The sequence below is a fragment of the Salvelinus sp. IW2-2015 genome, linkage group LG20, assembly GCF_002910315.2.
Source record: "Salvelinus sp. IW2-2015 linkage group LG20, ASM291031v2, whole genome shotgun sequence".
In the NCBI taxonomy this organism is placed as follows: Eukaryota; Metazoa; Chordata; class Actinopteri; order Salmoniformes; family Salmonidae; genus Salvelinus; species Salvelinus sp. IW2-2015.
In genome coordinates, this window is record NC_036860.1 from 14,143,241 (window position 1) to 14,161,132 (window position 17,892).

Below are 17,892 nucleotides of genomic sequence, written 5' to 3' on the forward strand. Positions count from 1 at the left end.
ATTTGATACTGATTACGTTTTTATTAGAAGACCACTGGATATTTTAGCACAGATTTTTTTCCCCTCAACTTGATAGCCTATTTTCGACAATCCCAATGCATATATGACCACGTAGAACAGAATGTGGTTTAGCTAAAGATAACGTTAGCTGGTAACGTGATCAAATGTTTTGTTTGTCCAAAGAGCAAACAGACCCACTATAACTTGGCCTACACTCCCGAGTGGCGAGTCGGTCTAAGGCACTGCATCACAGTGTTAGAGGCGTCACTACAGACCCTGGTTCGGCAATGATCAATAGTCCCATAGGGTTGCACACAATTGGCCCAATTGGCCCGGGTTAGAGGAGATTTTGGCCGTGGTAGGCCGTCATTGTAAATAACAATTTGTTATTAACCGACTTGCCGGGTGAAAGGTTAAATAACATTAAAATAAACACGAGGTAGATCCCTTGTGTAACTCTATTGTATTTTTTATGTTTAGGCTGTGTGTGTGTTTGCAATTTCTGTCCACGGGACGTCGCTAGCATACAACACCAAGGTATCCCCTCATGGCTCGGCCTGGCTGGTACTGTATATCTCCACTTAAAAGGTGCGATGAGCAAAGTTGGGCCAGACATGACCAAATAATAGCCAAGCATGTGCTGTATTTTCAATTGCTGGTGAATACTGTCAACAATATTGACCACATGATTATAGGAATAAATATAGGCTAACATAAGTCGGTCAGTGCACCAGCGACAAAGGAACACTGGAGGGGGTATGACTAGCTAAATTGGTATGTGGACGGCGCAAGTGGCGCGTTGGTATACTATTTGCCCCATCAGCGAAATAGAGCATGAGAGAAAAAAAATAAAGGAAAGCAGGGCGAGAGAGATAAGCGAGCGAAAGCATCCTATTGCATGTGCTGCGTCGACTTCTACTTCTCGCGGCACTTCTCCTTCCCCTCCTTTCTACCCGCCTCCGGGCACAGGAGTTTCCTGCCTCCCTTCCCAGCCCCCCCCCCCTCTCCTCAATCTTGCAGCGCCGTTGAACAAAAGAGAGAGAGAGAGAGAGAGAGAGATGAGGTAGCAACATAGCAAGCACAAGAGCGCAATTTGACATCACACGGCGTGGTCTGTAGCCTAATTTTACCGTTACCGTTACCATAGCTTGTATCAAAAGAAAAAGACAATTCGGCGAATTCTGGGTGGAGATTTTAATCGTAGTTTATTGAACTTGTGTTCTTTTTTACTACACGTTGCATTTTCTGTAATATTTGAATTGTGATCAAGAAAGCAAAATGTTAAGGATAATGTTTCATGTCACTCAATAAGATCAGGTAGGCCTAGGTGGATAGCATGCGGTTTCTATGTGATTTTGTTCATATTTTGCTATCTGTAGTGTACAGTAGCCAATCTGTAGTCTACAGTATGCACTGCATGTGCGGTTTAAGTGGGTGTGTCATCATTGTGTGTGCTGCAGACTATGGTGCGCGCGCGTGTGTCTGAGAGAATGCACCAGTCATTTGTTCATTCTGCAATTTACTCCTGTACATGAGAGAAAGCGCGAGGGAGGGGGGGAGAGGGTGCATGTGTATTTATGCCTCTCTTTCACCTCTCTCTCTGTGTGTGTGTGTGTGTGTGTGTGTGTGTGTGTGTGTGTGTGTGTGTGTGTGTGTGTGTGTGTGTGTGTGTGTGTGTGTGTGTGTGTGTGTGTGTGTGTGTGTGTGTGTGTGTGTGTGTGTGTGTGTGTGTGTGTGTGTGTGTGTGTGTGTGTGTGAGGCAGGCAGGCATGCATGTGTCTGTAGGCATCTTTATTATGCATTCAGTGGTTTTCCAAACATATATATGTCTGCATAAGTCATTGATCATCTTTACATAGAATTTGCTAGAATTTACAGTGTTCCTGCTTTTTTGATGAATTACATGTGCAATCCACCGCAAGTCCTTCTCCATCTTCCTTCTCTTCTCTCACACGTCTAGGTGGGCTAAGATCACATTTTCCATGATGTGCTCATTCCCATTTCCTCCCCTCCCTTCTCTCCTCCATCCCCTCTTCATTCTACCAACATCTCCTCTAGTATGTCAGTCTCACTCTCCTGCATTAATTGCAGATAATTATTCTATGTAAATGTCATCATAATGTACAATATTTATTATAATACCCATTACATTTCCCATATATGTTTATATTTTCACAACATTCATCTTTGTAAAGCGGGTTTGGGTGGTACTTAGATTTGATTTTATGACTCAACAACGCCTCTTAGCGAAGCCGAACACTTTTTATAAATGACATGTACATCCTTAATTCGTTTTTACAGCCAAACAACAGACCAGCCAATTGGTTTTTCGATAAAGCTGAGGGGTGGAGCTGGAGAAATGTAACCGCTCTCAGATTCATAGATGGAGCTATGTTGAGCCCGAATGGATACACGCAGTATACTCTAACAACCCTGTAAATTGAATGAAAGTATTTACAGGACAGAGAATATACAGATGTCAAGTTGTTGAGGAAGTAAGGCCGGGAGTCAGTCAAAGGCACCTTATCGGCAAACGCATTGCACCTGACTTTTAAAGGTAAATTACGTTAGATAGCAGTGTTCCCCTTTTGTTGGGCTTTCGAGATCAAGTGCGCTTATATGTGGTGTCTCAATTAAATAGCCTGTAAGCTATATGCATGGGGTGGAAAGACCGAGGCAGTTGTCTTTCCAATGACATTCACTTCCGAAGTATGACAGGCGATAGTTTCGGTTCCTACATTGACTAGATATTAAGTATTGATAACACATTTATTTGTCTCCGCCTGCTAAAAGTTATGCAAAACGTAGTTCAAGTGAAGTGCAAGTGTCTACTCTCCTATTCTATTTCAACCCAACTCTGGCTCTCTTTCAAACTACGTCTAGCCTATTGGCTGATATAGCCCAATAATACTTATAGCCTAAGCAATTAACCGAAATGTCGTTTTTTCCCCGCGATTATTAAACAACTAATTGACCAACTTCGGTTAAATGACTTAGTTCCTTTTTTTATGAGCTCAACGCGCTGTTTCTCTAGAGATAAATCCTATCAAGCACGAAACACATCAAATCAAAAACGCTGCAGGGAATTTAGTTTTCAATAGGCAAATATTAAACCTAGTAATTTGGTAATTCACTACAATGACCAGAATCCATTGCGCATATTCTTCCCGGCAGACCCAGACAGACCGCTTGAGAGAGGAATGTACTCAACACAGCAATGAGAAAGATAGAGAAAGTTTGGGAGGCATAGTTATACTACCCGATTGATAGTTGAAAGTATGCCATATCTACTTTGAAGAACTACTAAAATTGTGATTTCGTCAGCTCTTCAACGTGGGCAGATGTGGCAACCCAATGATCACGTATAGCCTTTTCGCTAGCCAAGGAGAACTTGGCTCGTTGGGGAGAACAGAAATAACATTAGATGGTTCTCTGGCTGTTGCTGCCTGAGCAGAGATGAGATGATGGAATTAAATAATAGAGTAATGTACACAACTGAAATAATGTGAATAAATGATGGTTAATAATAAGTGATAAGCAGTAATGGGCCGTCACTACTATCATGGGGCTCTTATGAATTGCTTTATTCTGAGTTGTTAGAGACAATGGAATCTTTTTTATGTTTTGGCAATTGAATGTTCTCAATATGTGGCGTTGGAATTTAAATTTAAAAAGCTGTAAATAATTTAAAGGTCATATTTCATAATACATTTAATGAAAAAAAAGAATATATATATCGAAACAGAAAACCGTATATATATAAAAAAACAAAAAAAAACGAACTGACCTCAAAAAAGGACTAATCGCTCAGCACTAGGCCCAAAATCAATGGTACTTTATCCTCATATTTCTTAGGCTATTTTCGCCCATTTTGATCTTGCCTAGGCTGGCAAAATTGCTGGGACCTGTGTAACACACACCTAAAATAACATTGCAGGACTGTTGTCAGGTTCGGGACCAGTTCTTGCAGGAGCGGGTGGGAGTCAGACAAGAAGCCAGTGGGAGCGGGCAAAAGCAGCAGGAGTGGGATGAAGAAATCAGTCCTGCGCAAACCTCTTATTTAAGTTTAAACCGAAAATCCACAGTGTTTACAATGAATGTGATCTCCACAAGCGTCGGGAACATTGTCTTTAAGAGGTGCATTGTCGACAGTGCAATGCGCTGGTCTACAACGCACCTTTAATCCATTTACTGCAGTGGGCAAAATCGGCCACACAGTGTTTCTTGGTAGTCTTAAACAAATCTACGTTGAAAAAAAAGTATATACCTCACACAAATGGTTATGAGCTTAAAAAAAAGAAGATACCTGTAACATGTCAGATATAGAGTTTAAATGTATTCAATTGGAGTTTGCATTCCAATATTACACTTTATATACTGTACATCACAGAAGACTGAAATATAACAAAAACTTTTGACATAGAAACACCAGATTTTCGGTGTAAAAAAATAAATAATGTTTATTAAATTATTAAATTATTAATAACATTCCACCTATGAGGCCACTCTGTCATTTGATTGCAGGAAAGGGCAATTTAAATCCCTGCCTAAGTAAGGAAGTGAGGGAAGGGGTGTAAGTTTGTCTTGTAGACAATATGTAAGAGCCAGGTTAGGTTGATTGCTTGGGGAATTCAAACCGTCCCCACCCTAAACCGTGTTTATAATAATTATAATTTCATTAACACTTTGGACTCAATTCAATAAAACCTGCATTGCAGTATTTATGCAGTAGCTCTTTTTCCAATGGTCAAATTGTCTAACCAACTACTACCAGCTCACTGGACACAGACGTCAATTTAATGTCTATTCCATGTTGGTTCAACGTAATTGAATTGAAATGACATGGAAACAACATTGATTCAACATTGATTCAACCAGTGGGAGCCAGGCCCAGCCAATCAGAATGAGTTTTTCCCCACAAAAGGGCTTTATTACACACAGAAATACTCCTCAGTTTCATCAGCTGTCCTGGTGGCTGGTCTCAGACGATCCCACAGGGGAAGAAGCTGGATGTGGAGGTCCTTGGCTGGCATGGTTACACGTGGTCTGTGGTTGTGAGGCCGGTTGGACGCGGCTTATGGTAGAGAAAGGAATATTAAATTCTCTGGCAACAGCTCTGGTGGACATTCCTGCAGTCAGCATGCCAATTGCTCGCTCCCTCAAAACTTGAGACATCTGTGGCATTGTGTTGTGTGACAAAATTGCACATTTTAGTGTCCCCCAGCACAAGGTGCACCTGTGTAATGATCATGCTGTTTAATCAGCTTCTTGATATGCCACACCTGTCAGATGGATGGATTATCTTGAAAACGAATAAATCCTCATGGGATGTTAACACATTTGTGCACAACATTTGAGAGAAATAAGCTTTTTGTGCATATGGAACATTTCTGGGATCTTTTATTTCACCTCATGAAACATGGGACCAACACTTTACATGTTCTGTTTATATTTTTGTTCAATATATATTATTGATCGATTGACTATGACTTTTCAAATCACCTAGCAGTGCTATTTGCAAAGTTAGCTCCAAGTAAATGTTCCAATTCTTCAGCCATTCCTGAACCTGCGACCAAAAACCAAAACAAGTGATCCAATGATTCTGTCTCTATGGCAGGTTTGAATGTATCCCAGCCTTACTATTCGATACGGACTAATCCTTATTACCTCTAATCCTCACTCTAACTCTTATTCAAAATGATAAGAGGGTTGATAGAATTGTCTTATGTCAGACTTGGTCGGTCAAGTGACTGTGATATGTGGTTGTCTAACTTAGCTAACTTAGGTTGAGTAACTTATGTAAGGGAATAGCGCCACGTAAGTGTGACGTCACCTGTCGGAAGACTTTGGTCGCTTACCAGGTCGACTACATTGCAGACTTTACGTTTCACCAACCAATGGCTGAGTACCACATCATCGACTGCGGAGTCAGGCATCAGATTGTTCTATCATATGATGTGGTTAGCAGACATTTAAAACACCTATCAAGGTGTTGTGAGATCTGTCAGGCGTCTGAAATGTAGTCAGCCTGGAACACGACCAAAGGCTGAGAGAGGTGTGCAGATAGGAGGGGTGTGGCATAAAGGTTAGAAGGGTGGGGCTTGATGGGTGTGGCTTATCTTAAGGAGGAGTCAGATACAGCTCAGCGTTCAACACCATAGTGCCCACAAAATTCATCACTAAGCTAAGGACCCTTGCACCTCCATCTGCAACTGGATCCTGGACTTTCTGACGGGCCGCCCCCAGGTGGTAAGGGTAGGTAACAATACGTCTGCCACGCTGATCCTCAACACTGGGGCCCCTCAGGGGTGCGTGCTTAGTCCCCTCCTGTACTCCATGTTCATCCACGACTGCATGGCCAAACACGACTCCAACACCATCATTAAGTTTGCTGACGACACAACAGTGGTAGGCCTGATTACCCACAACGATGAGACAGTCTATAGGGAGGAGGTCAGAGACCTGGCAGTGTGGTGCCAGGACAACAACCTCTCCCTCAATGTGAGCAAGACAAAGGAGCTGATCGTGTACTACAGGAAAAGGCGGGCTGAACAGGCCCCCATTAACATCGACGGGGCTGTAGTGGAGCGTGTCGAGAGTTTCAAGTTCCTTGGTGTCCACATCACCAACGAACTATAATGTTCCAAACACACCAAGACAGTCGTGAAGAGGGCACGACAACACCTTTCCCCCTCAGGAGACTGAAAAGATTTGGAAATGGGTCCCCAGATCTTCAAAAAGTTCTACAGCTGCACCATCGAGAGCATCCTGACCGGTTGCATCACCGCCTGGTATGGCAACTGCTCGGCATCTGATCGTAAGGTGCTACAGAGTGTAGTGCATACGGCCTAGTACATCACTGGGGCCAAGCTTCTTGTCATCCAGGGCCTATATACTAGGCAGTGTCAGAGGAAAGCCCCAAAAATTGTCAAAGACTCCAGTCACCCAAGTCATAGACTGTTCTCTCTGCTACCGCACGGCAAGCGGTTCCGGAGCGCCAAGTCTAGGACCAAAAGGCTCCTTAACACCTTCTACCCCCAAGCCATGAGACTGTTTATTATCTATGCATAGTCACTTTACCCCTATCTACTTGTACAAATTACCTCGACTAACCTGTACCCCCGCACATTGACTCGGTACCAGTACCCCCTGTATATAGCCTTGTTATTGTTATTTTATTCTGTTACTTTTTATTACTTTTTACTTTAGTTTATTTGGTAAATATTTCCTTAACTCTTTTTTGAACTGCATTGTTGGTTAAGGGCTTGTAAGTAAGCATTTCACTGTAAGGTCTACACCTGTTGTATTTGGCGCATGTAACAAATAAAGTTTGATTTGATTTGATACTTCATGACATCCTACAAGGGAACCGATATTGGTCAACAGCTAGATATTAAAGCATAACCAGGGGTTGGAACCATTTTTTCCCCGAATCGCTTCGCTCTGAACAGAACCATAATTGTTTTGGTTACGTTCGAATGTTCTGACCAGCAAAATAAAGTTCTGAACCAGTTCGAACACAAAAAAAGTATGGGTTTATATCGTTCCTTTCTGTTCCCTTTTAAACCTCAGAAATATATACAGTACCAGTCCAAAGTTTGGACACACCTACTCATTAAAGGGTTTTTCTTTATTTTTACTATTTTCTACATCGTAGAATAATAGTGAAGACAACAAAACAATGAAATAACACATATGGAATCATGTAGTAACCAAAAAAGTGTTCAACAAATTAAAATTTATTTTATATTTGAGATACTTCAAAGTAGCCAACCTTTACCTCGATGACAGCTTTGCTGAGTCTTGGCATTCTCTCAACCAGCTTCTTCATGAGGTATTCACCTGAAATGCATTTCAATTAACAGGTGTGCCTTGTTAAAAGTAAATTGAATTTCTATCCTTCTTAATGCGTTTGAGCCAATCAGTTGTGTTGTGACAAGGTAGGGGTGGTATACAGAAGATAGCCCTATTTGGTAAAAGACCAAGTCCATATTATGGCAAGAACAGCTGAAATATGCAAAGAAAAACAACAGTCCATCATTATTTTAAGACATGAAGGTCAGTCAATCCGGAACATTTCAAGAACTTTGAAAGTTTCTTCAAGTGCAGTCGCTATGATGAAACTGGCTCCCATGAGAATTGCCACAACAAAGGAAGATCCAGAGTTACCTCTGCTGCAGAGGATAAGTTCATTAGAGTTACCAGCCTCAGATTGCAGCCCAAATATATGTTTCACAGAGTTAAAGTAACAGACACATCTCAACATCAACTGTTCAGAGGAGACTGTGTGAATCAGGCCTCCATGGTCGGAATTCTGCAAAGAAACCACTACTAAAGGACACCAATAAGAATAAGAGACTTGCTTGGGCCAAGAAACATGAGCAATGGACATTAGACCGGTGGAAATCTGCCCTTTGGTCTGATGAGTCCAAATGTGAGATTTTTGTTTCCAACTGCCGGGTCTCTGTGAGACGCAGAGTAGGTGAACGGATGATCTCCGCATGTGTGGTTCCCACCATGAAGCATGGAGGAGAAGGTGTGATGGTGTGTGGGTGCTTTGCTGGTGACACTGTCTGTGATATTATTTAGAATTCAAGGCACACCTAACCAGCATGGCTACCACAGCTTTCTGCAGTGATACGCCATCCCATCTGGTTTGCGCTTAGTGGGACTATCATTTGTTTTTCAACAGGACAATGATCCAACACACCTCCAGGTTGTGTAAGGGCTATTTAACCAAGAAGGAGAGTGATGGAGTGCTGCATCAGATGATCTGGRCTCTACTATCACCTGACCTCAACCCAATTGAGATGGTTTGGGATGAGTTGGACTGCAGAATGAAGGAAAAGCACCCAACAAGTGCTCAGCATATGTGGGTACTCATTCAAGACTGTTGGAAAAGCATTCCAGGTGAAGCTGGTTGAGAGAATGCCAAGAGTGTGCAAAGTTGTCATCAAGGCAAAGGGTAGCTACTTTGAAGAATCTCAAATATAAAACATTTTGATTTGTTTAACACTTTTTAGTTAATACATGATTCCATATGTATTATTTTATAGTTTTGATGTCTCCATTATTATTCTACAATATAAAAAATAGTGAAAATAAAGAAAAACCCTTGAATGAGTAGGTGTATCCAAACTTTTGAATGGTACTTTATGTATTTTACATTTTAGCTCAACACTAAATTACTTTACCGGATAGAGCAGCTTTTCTGGAGTGGGTAAGTCATTTAATCTGTATAGGAAAGTCGTTAAAAGCAAACTTTATTTTGCCGTAAAAGCATGGTTTAATCATAATGAAAGACAAACACACACACTCTGCTACCTGCCACAATGTAGGGCGAGATGCAACTGCAATTTTGAGAGTGAGAGAGGATGGAGGCTTGCCTCGAAGCGCTGTGTATCTAGTTATGACATGCATAATCTTAATTAGTTCCACAGAATCATACCTACGAAGGAGCGGCTTCTCTGTCCCAGCCAACCATACTTCATTGTGGATGTGGCGGAGCCGGTTCCTGGGACTGAAAGATTTTTCGGCGGAGTAGTTGTCACAAGCCGTACCACCCTCTCAAACCCTAGAGCCTGAGAAGGGAGATTTGGAGATTTGAAGGACGGAAGAAGTAGGAGTTTTGTTTTGTTTTTGTCAATGTACAATTTTTTTTTGGGGGGGGGTGGATCAAGTTAGTTTTCCCTATCATGTATGGATTTTCTTTTTACCCAGTTTTTTCAACCCATCCAGTTGGTGGCAGCAATACACCTGGAATAAGTTTCTGAGTGACAGAGTGAGGGCTTTGCATAGGCAGTTTGTTGCGATTTTTGTGGGACTGGAAAAAAAATCCCGGAGCCTAATATAACGTTATTAACCGTTTACCATGCATTTAAAATAACGGTTCTGTTTCGGGAACAGAATAGATCACTTTCGTTTTTGGTTTGGGTTCTGGTCCTCAAATAATTTCCTTTATTTTACGGTTTTCGGTTCTGTTCCCTGAACCGGTTCCAACTAGTTATACGAGAAGTGCCTTTTCGTCTGCCATTTACTCTGTCTAACATTGCAGGTCTTCAGTCATAGCCTACTCCTTGCTGTTTTATTGCTTTATTGTATTGCATAGTTGTAAAAAACATTTTATTTTCCAAACATTTCCTCTCTTTGAAGAACATCTGGTACATTCCCAGAGGCTTCATACCTATGTAGAAAGATATTCTCATTGGTCAGTCAGTCGGTTGCTACTGGCAACAGTGCATTATTAACAGAGCAGGTACAATGTTTATTGGCAGTAGTCTCAAATAGCACCCTATGTCCCAAATAGCACCCTATTCCCAACAGTATATGCCTTCAGAAAGTATTCATACCCCTTGACTTATTACACATTTTGTTGTGTTACAGCCTGAATGTATCCATCTACACACAATACCTGTGTGAATACTCATTAACATAAGTATTCACACCCCTGAGTCAATACTTTGTAGATGCACCTCTTTCTGGGTAAGTCTCTAAGAGCTTTCCACACCTGGATTGTTCAAGCTCTGTCAAATTGGTTGTTGATCATTGCCATAGATTTTCTAGTAGATTTAAGTCAAAACTGTAACTCAGCCACTCAGGAACATTCACTGTCTTCTTGGTAAGCAACCAGTGTAGATTTGGCCTTGTGATTTAGGTTATGTCCTGCTGACATGTGAATTCCTCTCTCAGTGTCTAGCGGAAAGCAGATTAAACCAGGTTTTCCTCTAGGATTTTGCCTGTGCTTAGCTCCATTCCGTTATTTTTTTATCCTGAAAAACTCCCCAGTACTTAACAATTACAAGCATACCCATAACATGATGCAGCCACCACTATGCTTGAAAGTATGGAGAGTGGTACTCTGCAATGTCTTACATTGGATTTGCCCTAAACATAACACTTTGTCTTCAGGACAAAAAGTGAATTGCTTTGCCAAATTTTTATAGTATTGCTTAAGTGCCTTGTTACAAACAGTATGCATGTTTTGGAATATTTGTATTCTGTACAGTCTTCCATCTTTTCACTCTGTCAATTAGGTTAGTACTGTGGAGTAACTACAATGTTGATCCATCCTCAGTTTTCCTTTATCACAGCCAATAAACTCTGTAACTATTTTAAAGTCAACATTGGCCTCATGGTGAAATCCCTGAGTACTTTCCTTCCTATATGGTCCCCGGATGTTGCTTACCCGCTCCTCAAATGGTTAGCTGACTACGATTTGGTAAAATGTCAAGTTTAATCTAAGCAGTCCCAATGAAGAAAGACATTGCTTGCTGGCTGGTCCCTGGTATACCTGTATAAAATGTTTAGAAACGCTAGACTATAGTATGCTGTATGGTTGATCAGAACATTGCAGGAGCTCTAAGACTTCCATGCTAACAAACTGGTAATTCGATAACACCACAATGCAAGTAACTGTCAAATGAATTATGTTCTCTATTTCCCCTGTTCATTTCAGTTGAAGAAGATCAAAAGTCCAATCAAGACCAATCATCAAACAGGCCCAAACTACCAGTAAAAACAACATTGTCCGCATTCTGCCATGGCTTCCAAAACCAATGCTGCCCTCAGTGGAGCAGAGGGAGAACAGCAGCCGGAGCAGACTATCACCTCCCAGCCAACCAGCGCTGAGCACCAAGAGACAGCCCCTGACTCCAGCCAATCGGAATCCAAAGACCACTTGGCAGTAATCAGCGAGAAGATGGAGACCAGTAAATAAATATTCCACAAACCCCCCCCTATCCTCCTCCACCCCCCCCCCTTCTCCTCCACCCTTACCCACCCCAACTTCAAATTAACACCCCTCTCAACACTTTGAGCTCATCTCTGTTGTTGTGATCTACGACTCTACGAATGTTTGTGTTCTAGAGATGTCCCTTCACTTCCCCTTCTCATTACCCTGAGTGTCTGGCACTATCCATCCGGGAATCACTTAAGACAGATGCATGATTTACAGATAGCAACCTTCTCTTCTCCTCAGCACCCTTTCTTTTTTCAATGACTCAATCCCCCCCTCCCTTCACTAGTCTTTCAATTAAACCCTTTCTTTCTATCCCTTTCCAAACGAAAAGTAAATGTAGATTATTGGCTTGACCAGACCATACGTCAATCACTTGTGCCCTTCCAAACAAAATATTTAAAGTTTTGAAACTGCAGTAAAAGGGCAGTAATTGCAATCAACTGTGGTACTTTGGATGCAGTTTTTGCAGCATATAGCAATTATACTGCACTCTGAATGCAATGTTTTTTCAGAAGGCGTTTCAGAGCCATTTGAGAATTGTACAAATATATTGATGTGAACCACAAAAAAATGCCTCTGTCTAGGCCTACATGCACTCACCTGCTCTATCTAGACTGCCTCATGAATTACTGTTGTTGCCAGGTTGTGCAGCATAATTCAACAAGTGTGTCAATAACAGGATACCCCAGGATTAAAAATCAACACGCTCTAGAACAGTTTTGAACAAATTAATTTCTTCCAAAATGAAGGAGAAGCAAGAGCGAGAGCTCTAGATTACACCTATCTATACATCAGTGGTGGTCGGTGCCATTTAAGATGAGGGAGGACGATTTTTCATGAGCATGGCCTTATTTCTATTACATTCTATTGTTATTCATATTCCATTCACCCAGTTCAATGTAACATCGATAGGTTTAGGCTACTACATGATACTCAAATTTCCCCTATACCCATCATGAGGTTGCTATAACCTAGCCTATGAATGAAAGTTTACAATGTAGGTGCACACAGGTTGAGAGAAAAATTTGAGGAGTCAGACAGAGACACATTCACATGGACAGACAGTGACACATTCAATACCGCCTTGCACACTCTTTCCTGCATCTAGCTGATATAGGGTGTAATCATTAGTCCCACAGTTGCAAACAAAAGTTTCTATTGGACAAATTCAGGTATGTTTGTCCCCATTTTGTTCCGTTTGCTTCCGTTTAAGAAATGTGTTTCAACAGAATTTGCGGAATGAATATATCCCTGATCACGCGTAAACACAGTTTACTTTCATAGCAGCCTCGTTCTATTCCTTCTCACATCTATTCACTCCTCTCACCTTTTCCCTTCGCTTGTGGACTTCAATGCACAACACATCAGCTGTATGTGACCAGGCGAAAAAACCTTTCCAAGCCGAACCATAACCGCTACACACAGCCTACATCGTTGTCACCATATTAGCTAAAGTAACATCATAGTCAACATAGCTAATAGAACTAACGCGTTAGTAAACCTGCTACAATCATGCAGTAACGTTACAGTGTACAGTCAGTAAGCAGTTACGCCGGCAGGCCCCGGTGGCAATACATTTGTAAAACCAAAAGCTTACCTTGACTTGGAAGAGTTCCAGTGTTGTGTTGGATAGTCATAGCCAGCTAGCTAACATAGCATCCCTCTGTTTGAGCAGGGTGTTTGAGTAGGCTAAACTAGCTAGCACATTGGCTTCTTGCCATTGTTGCTAGTTATCTGGCTGTTCAGAATCATAACAACACACACCGTGCGGCCACATTTATACACGCGCATAGTTTTCGTGACGTTGTCAGCCAACCCGTCTATAGATGTTGAATCATGTCTGGATTCCCGATTTTGGTGACAAAACTATGAGGATTCTCTCGTTCCTTCTTTGTCCCTCCTTTTCACCTTCCTTCCCCTCCTTGCCTCCCTCTACCCACCCTACTACAGGTAATGGAATGTGTGCTGCCGACTCCTCGCCCACATCTTCCATCTCGTCCCCCAAGCGACTGCAACACGCAAAACCAACCAACGGCCGTGCCCGGAAAGGAAGCCGCTCTGGGTCCCTGCTGGGTCATGGGGCAGGGTCTCCCAGGCCTTCCATCAGCCGTCAGCCCAGCACCGTGACAGAGGAGGATAACGGCAAACCCCCTAGAGACTACCTGATCCTGGCCATCCTGTCCTGCTTCTGCCCCTTGTGGCCCATCAACATCGTGGCTCTCGTCTTCTCTGTTATGGCGAGTGGAACTTTTAAGTATTTGACATGTGGTTTGTAAGTGTTGTCTGTAAAGGAATGTGTGTGTGTGCATGAGTGCGTGTGATATCTAAGAAACACCACAAAGATGAACAGCTAAAAGCAGTGGGAGGCCGCGATGTGTTAGTGATCACCTGCTGGGAAATGAACAGAAAATGATGGCCAATGTTCTGGTCAGAAGAGATAGGACTGCCACCCACTGCTTTTAACCTTTTGTCTTCACAGTGAGTTTTGCCTGTGTGTCTGTCTCTCCATCTGTCTGTCTGCCTGCCTGCATGCATGGGTATATTTGTGTGTGTATGTTGAAGCAGGGGTATGTGAATGAATTACTGTGTGTATTTATTCATATGTCATATCTGTGTTCTTCATGCAGTGGTCCCTTTATATACACCAACTAGGGTCCCAAAATTCCCAGCTTTTCTAGAAATCCCAGATTATGGATTCCTGGATTTCCTGCTTAATTCCCTCCTGATTCTAGGAATCTTCCAACCAGGATTTCTGAACAACCTGGTAATTTTGGTAAACTTACTAGCATTTTGTAACCTAATCAATAACATGTCTCCCTATTCTCCAGTCGAGGAACAGCCTGCAGCTGGGGAACATTGACGGGGCGCGGCGTCTGGGCCGGAACGCAATGGTGCTGTCCATCGTCTCGTTAGTTGGCGGGGTCATCATCATCATCGCAGCCATCGTCTTAAACTGGGGAAGTGAGTGGCCAAAGTGGCTGGGCTCTCGAGTTCTCGTTGCGGTGCTGTTTTGTGTCTGTCGTTACGTGCAGCTTTTGTTTGTTTGTTTGTGTGTGTTCTATCCTGCTTTGGTCATGTCTGTGTTTGTGTTTGTGGAAGATTTTCGGTGCTGGGTTAGGTTAGTGCCCGTTGTTGTACCTTTTTGTTTGTTTTTCCCCCTATCTTGGCCAGGATTCAATCTGATTGCGTTGTCAACAATGCGCCATTTAAAGGTCATTTCCTATTGAGTCGACATGTCCAGCGTTTACCGTGAATGCGAACGCGGGATCATTGCCTTTAAAAGTTGCTTTGTCTACAAACACGATCAGATTGAATCCTGGACTTTGTAGCTCCGTTAACATTGGTTTTTGATTTTCTGTTTGTTGTGTAGGTTGAAGTTTATTGGGAGGAATCTTGTCCTGGAGGCAGAGCTGAGCGGTTTCCGCTTGATGGGTCAGCCGCAAAGTCAAAATTGTCTATATCGTAAAAAAGTTATGACATTTTTTAAAAGTTAGTCTTAGGCATGTGGTTAAGGTTAGGGTTAAGGTTAGGGCAGGGCCAGCTTACAGAACGGGCACACAGTGCACGTGCCCCGGGGCCCCCAACCTCCAGGGTTGGGAGGTTGGTGCCCAGGGGCCACTTTGTGGCTTGGCCAGCTAGTGACCACCCTGCAGAGCTGCCTCCAGGACAAGATTCATCCCAATAAATGTCAACCTGCGTTTGATGTGTCTGGTTCTTTATTTGCGTCCATCTGTGGCTGGTTTGAGTCAGACCGTTTTCAGTGTTTGTACTTTATAACATTATTGATGACATCTTTACAAACACCCTTGTGTTTTCTCTTTATTATTAGGTATAATAAAATCCTGAGGGTCACCATGGAAACCAAGAGCAAGATCGCAAGACAGCACACAAACAACCATCCCAACCAGACTTTTCCCCTTTCCTACGATCAAAACACTATTCTACAAAAGCACCTGCAACCTACAGTATAGTCCCTCGTCCCCTTTTTTTGCTGCACGAGCATGTATGGCCTGTAATATGTTCTCTGAAACAGATAGACAAGTCCCTCATCTCTACCTCCTACACCACGGACCCCAACGCTGCCACCAGTGGTGTAGTGCAGGGTAAACGTATGTAAACGCCGGATACGCACGTTTTTAATTTTGCTCGAGTGTTTACCCACCTTTTGCAGACAAATGCATTATTGACCGTGAACAGTGATAAGGAGTTACACCACCTATTTTTTTGACCACTCGTCACTGGCTGCCGCCATCACTCAGAAAGTCGAAGGCGTCACGCAGAACAACACTGAGGTAGGATAGACAAGTGACAACCAGACTGGTTCCTCTGAATGAGAGAGACACGTCTAACAAGTCTAACTCTGGTCAACGAGGCCATGATCCCCTGCAATGGTTGCATGAGTCTCTCAGACTGTATTTAAAGTCTCTGCATAGTATTCCAGGACCAGGCTGCTCCTGCCAGGCTGCTCCTCCCGAGCTGCTCCGAACGTGACAAAACACGGTGTCGCCGAAAGGACATCTGCTTTTCTCTGTAATGGGATTATTTTCTTCCACTGTACCATTCATCTCCAGTCAGTCCGCACCACTGTAACACAACCAAGGGATCCTTTTAACTGTGACGTCAAAACCATCTCACACTATAGGAGCATGTTAAAGAAGTCAAAGGAAGAGTTAGGGAGGGAGGGAGGGAGGTGACAGGGATTGGAATTGATCTTTGATCAATGTGATGATGTTGATGGGGGGGGGGGGGTTTGTCTTATGTTTTTTCCATATTGTTCTTCTCTGTGAAGGGAGGGAGGAGTTAGAGACAGATGGGACCATCTGTAGTTTGATTTAGCGAAAAACCTGGGGTATCCATCTATCTTTGCTTCATCGTCTTCGTTTAAAAATACCTGGAATCTGGGGAGAATGAGCCACTCTGGGTTGGGGATTGAGGCAGGGCTGGTAACTCGCATGCACTCTGAAACACACTTGCTTACCCCCCCCCCCCGCACACACGCACAAACACCCATACACACAGAGTGTGTAAGAGAAGACAGATGTACGCAGTTACACACAAGAGACACAGGCAGGCACACCCATACGGCGGAATGACATTCTCATTGGCTGAGAGAAGGAGGGAGATAAAGAACAGGAGAGGAGAGGAGGGAGGGGAGGATTGGGGATAGCTGCATGGGCTTCAGTCCTTTGTTTGGCACAGATAGAGACAAAGAGGATGTGTGTGTGTGTGTGTGTGTGTGCGCGTGCGTGTGCATATGTGTGTGTGTGTGTGTGTGTGTGAGAGAGAGACAGAGAGAGACAGAGAAAGAGAGATGGTGTGGTGCTTGATACTGATGCAGGATAAAACGTCTGAGAATATACTAGACTGAGCAGAGCCGGTTCTAGAATAAACACAAAAGACAAGCAGTAATTTTTATTTTGTTGCTTACTCTTCATTTTCCCAGCTTCTGTCCAGTATATACCTCCATATCACCTATTCCTTATTCATTTTACCTTTACTTTAACATGGTGTCCTATTGAGACCAGGGTCTCTTTTGCAAGGGAGCCATGCATCTTCCAATTCCACAACAACAATGTTATGACAGTCTGCTTGACAGTATTTACACAATTCTAAACATAGTCTACCATCTCTGGTCAGTTTGGATTCATTCCTCTCACTTCAGTATTGCAAATGTATTGCCCACTTTACCTCTCAAAGTATGTATTCATTATCTTTGATGGTTGCCTCTTTTGTTCAAATTCCATACAAATGCCTCACTGGGGTGTTTGGTCAGTTGTTACTCTCTCTCCTCCCTGGTCAGTATCAGCTCCTATGTGCTTAGTGTTTGCCCTTGCCTGGTTGTTATTCACAAAGCAGAATGACCTCTTCTCCCTTTGGGAGTCAGTCAGTGTGTCACTGTGTGCCAAAGCCTGGAATGTGAGCCAAGCCACATACAGTAGGGGCAAGGCAGTATTTTGCTTGACTCTGGCTAAGTGCTCTGTCGGTGTGTGTGTGTGTGTGTGTGTGTGTGTGTGTGTGTGTGTGTGTGTGTGTGTGTGCGTGCGTGCGTGCGTGCGTGCGGCGTGCGTGCGTGCGTGCGTGACGTGCGTGCGTGCGTGCGTGCGTGCGTGCGTGCGTAAGATAGTCTTTAAGAGTGTGTGTGTGTGTCTGCCCCC

General features: G+C 43.0%; 1 protein-coding gene across 2 annotated transcripts; it reads left to right on the top strand.

The window, feature by feature from the left end:
* The first annotated feature begins 1,039 nt into the window (after positions 1-1,039).
* On the top strand, positions 1,040-16,407 carry LOC111982149 (trafficking regulator of GLUT4 1). Of its 2 annotated transcripts, none has more exons than XM_024013748.2 (5): positions 1,040-1,317; positions 11,456-11,708; positions 13,688-13,974; positions 14,566-14,698; positions 15,567-16,407. In XM_024013748.2, the coding sequence occupies exons 2-5, from the start codon at positions 11,540-11,542 to the stop codon at positions 15,581-15,583; spliced, it is 606 nt and encodes a 201-aa protein (XP_023869516.1). In that variant the 5' UTR covers positions 1,040-1,317; positions 11,456-11,539; the 3' UTR covers positions 15,584-16,407. The 2 variants fall into 2 exon arrangements, with proteins under 2 accessions (XP_023869516.1, XP_023869517.1); XM_024013749.2 differs by lacking the exon at positions 1,040-1,317 and adding an exon at positions 1,598-2,557.
* The last annotated feature ends 1,485 nt before the right edge of the window (positions 16,408-17,892 follow it).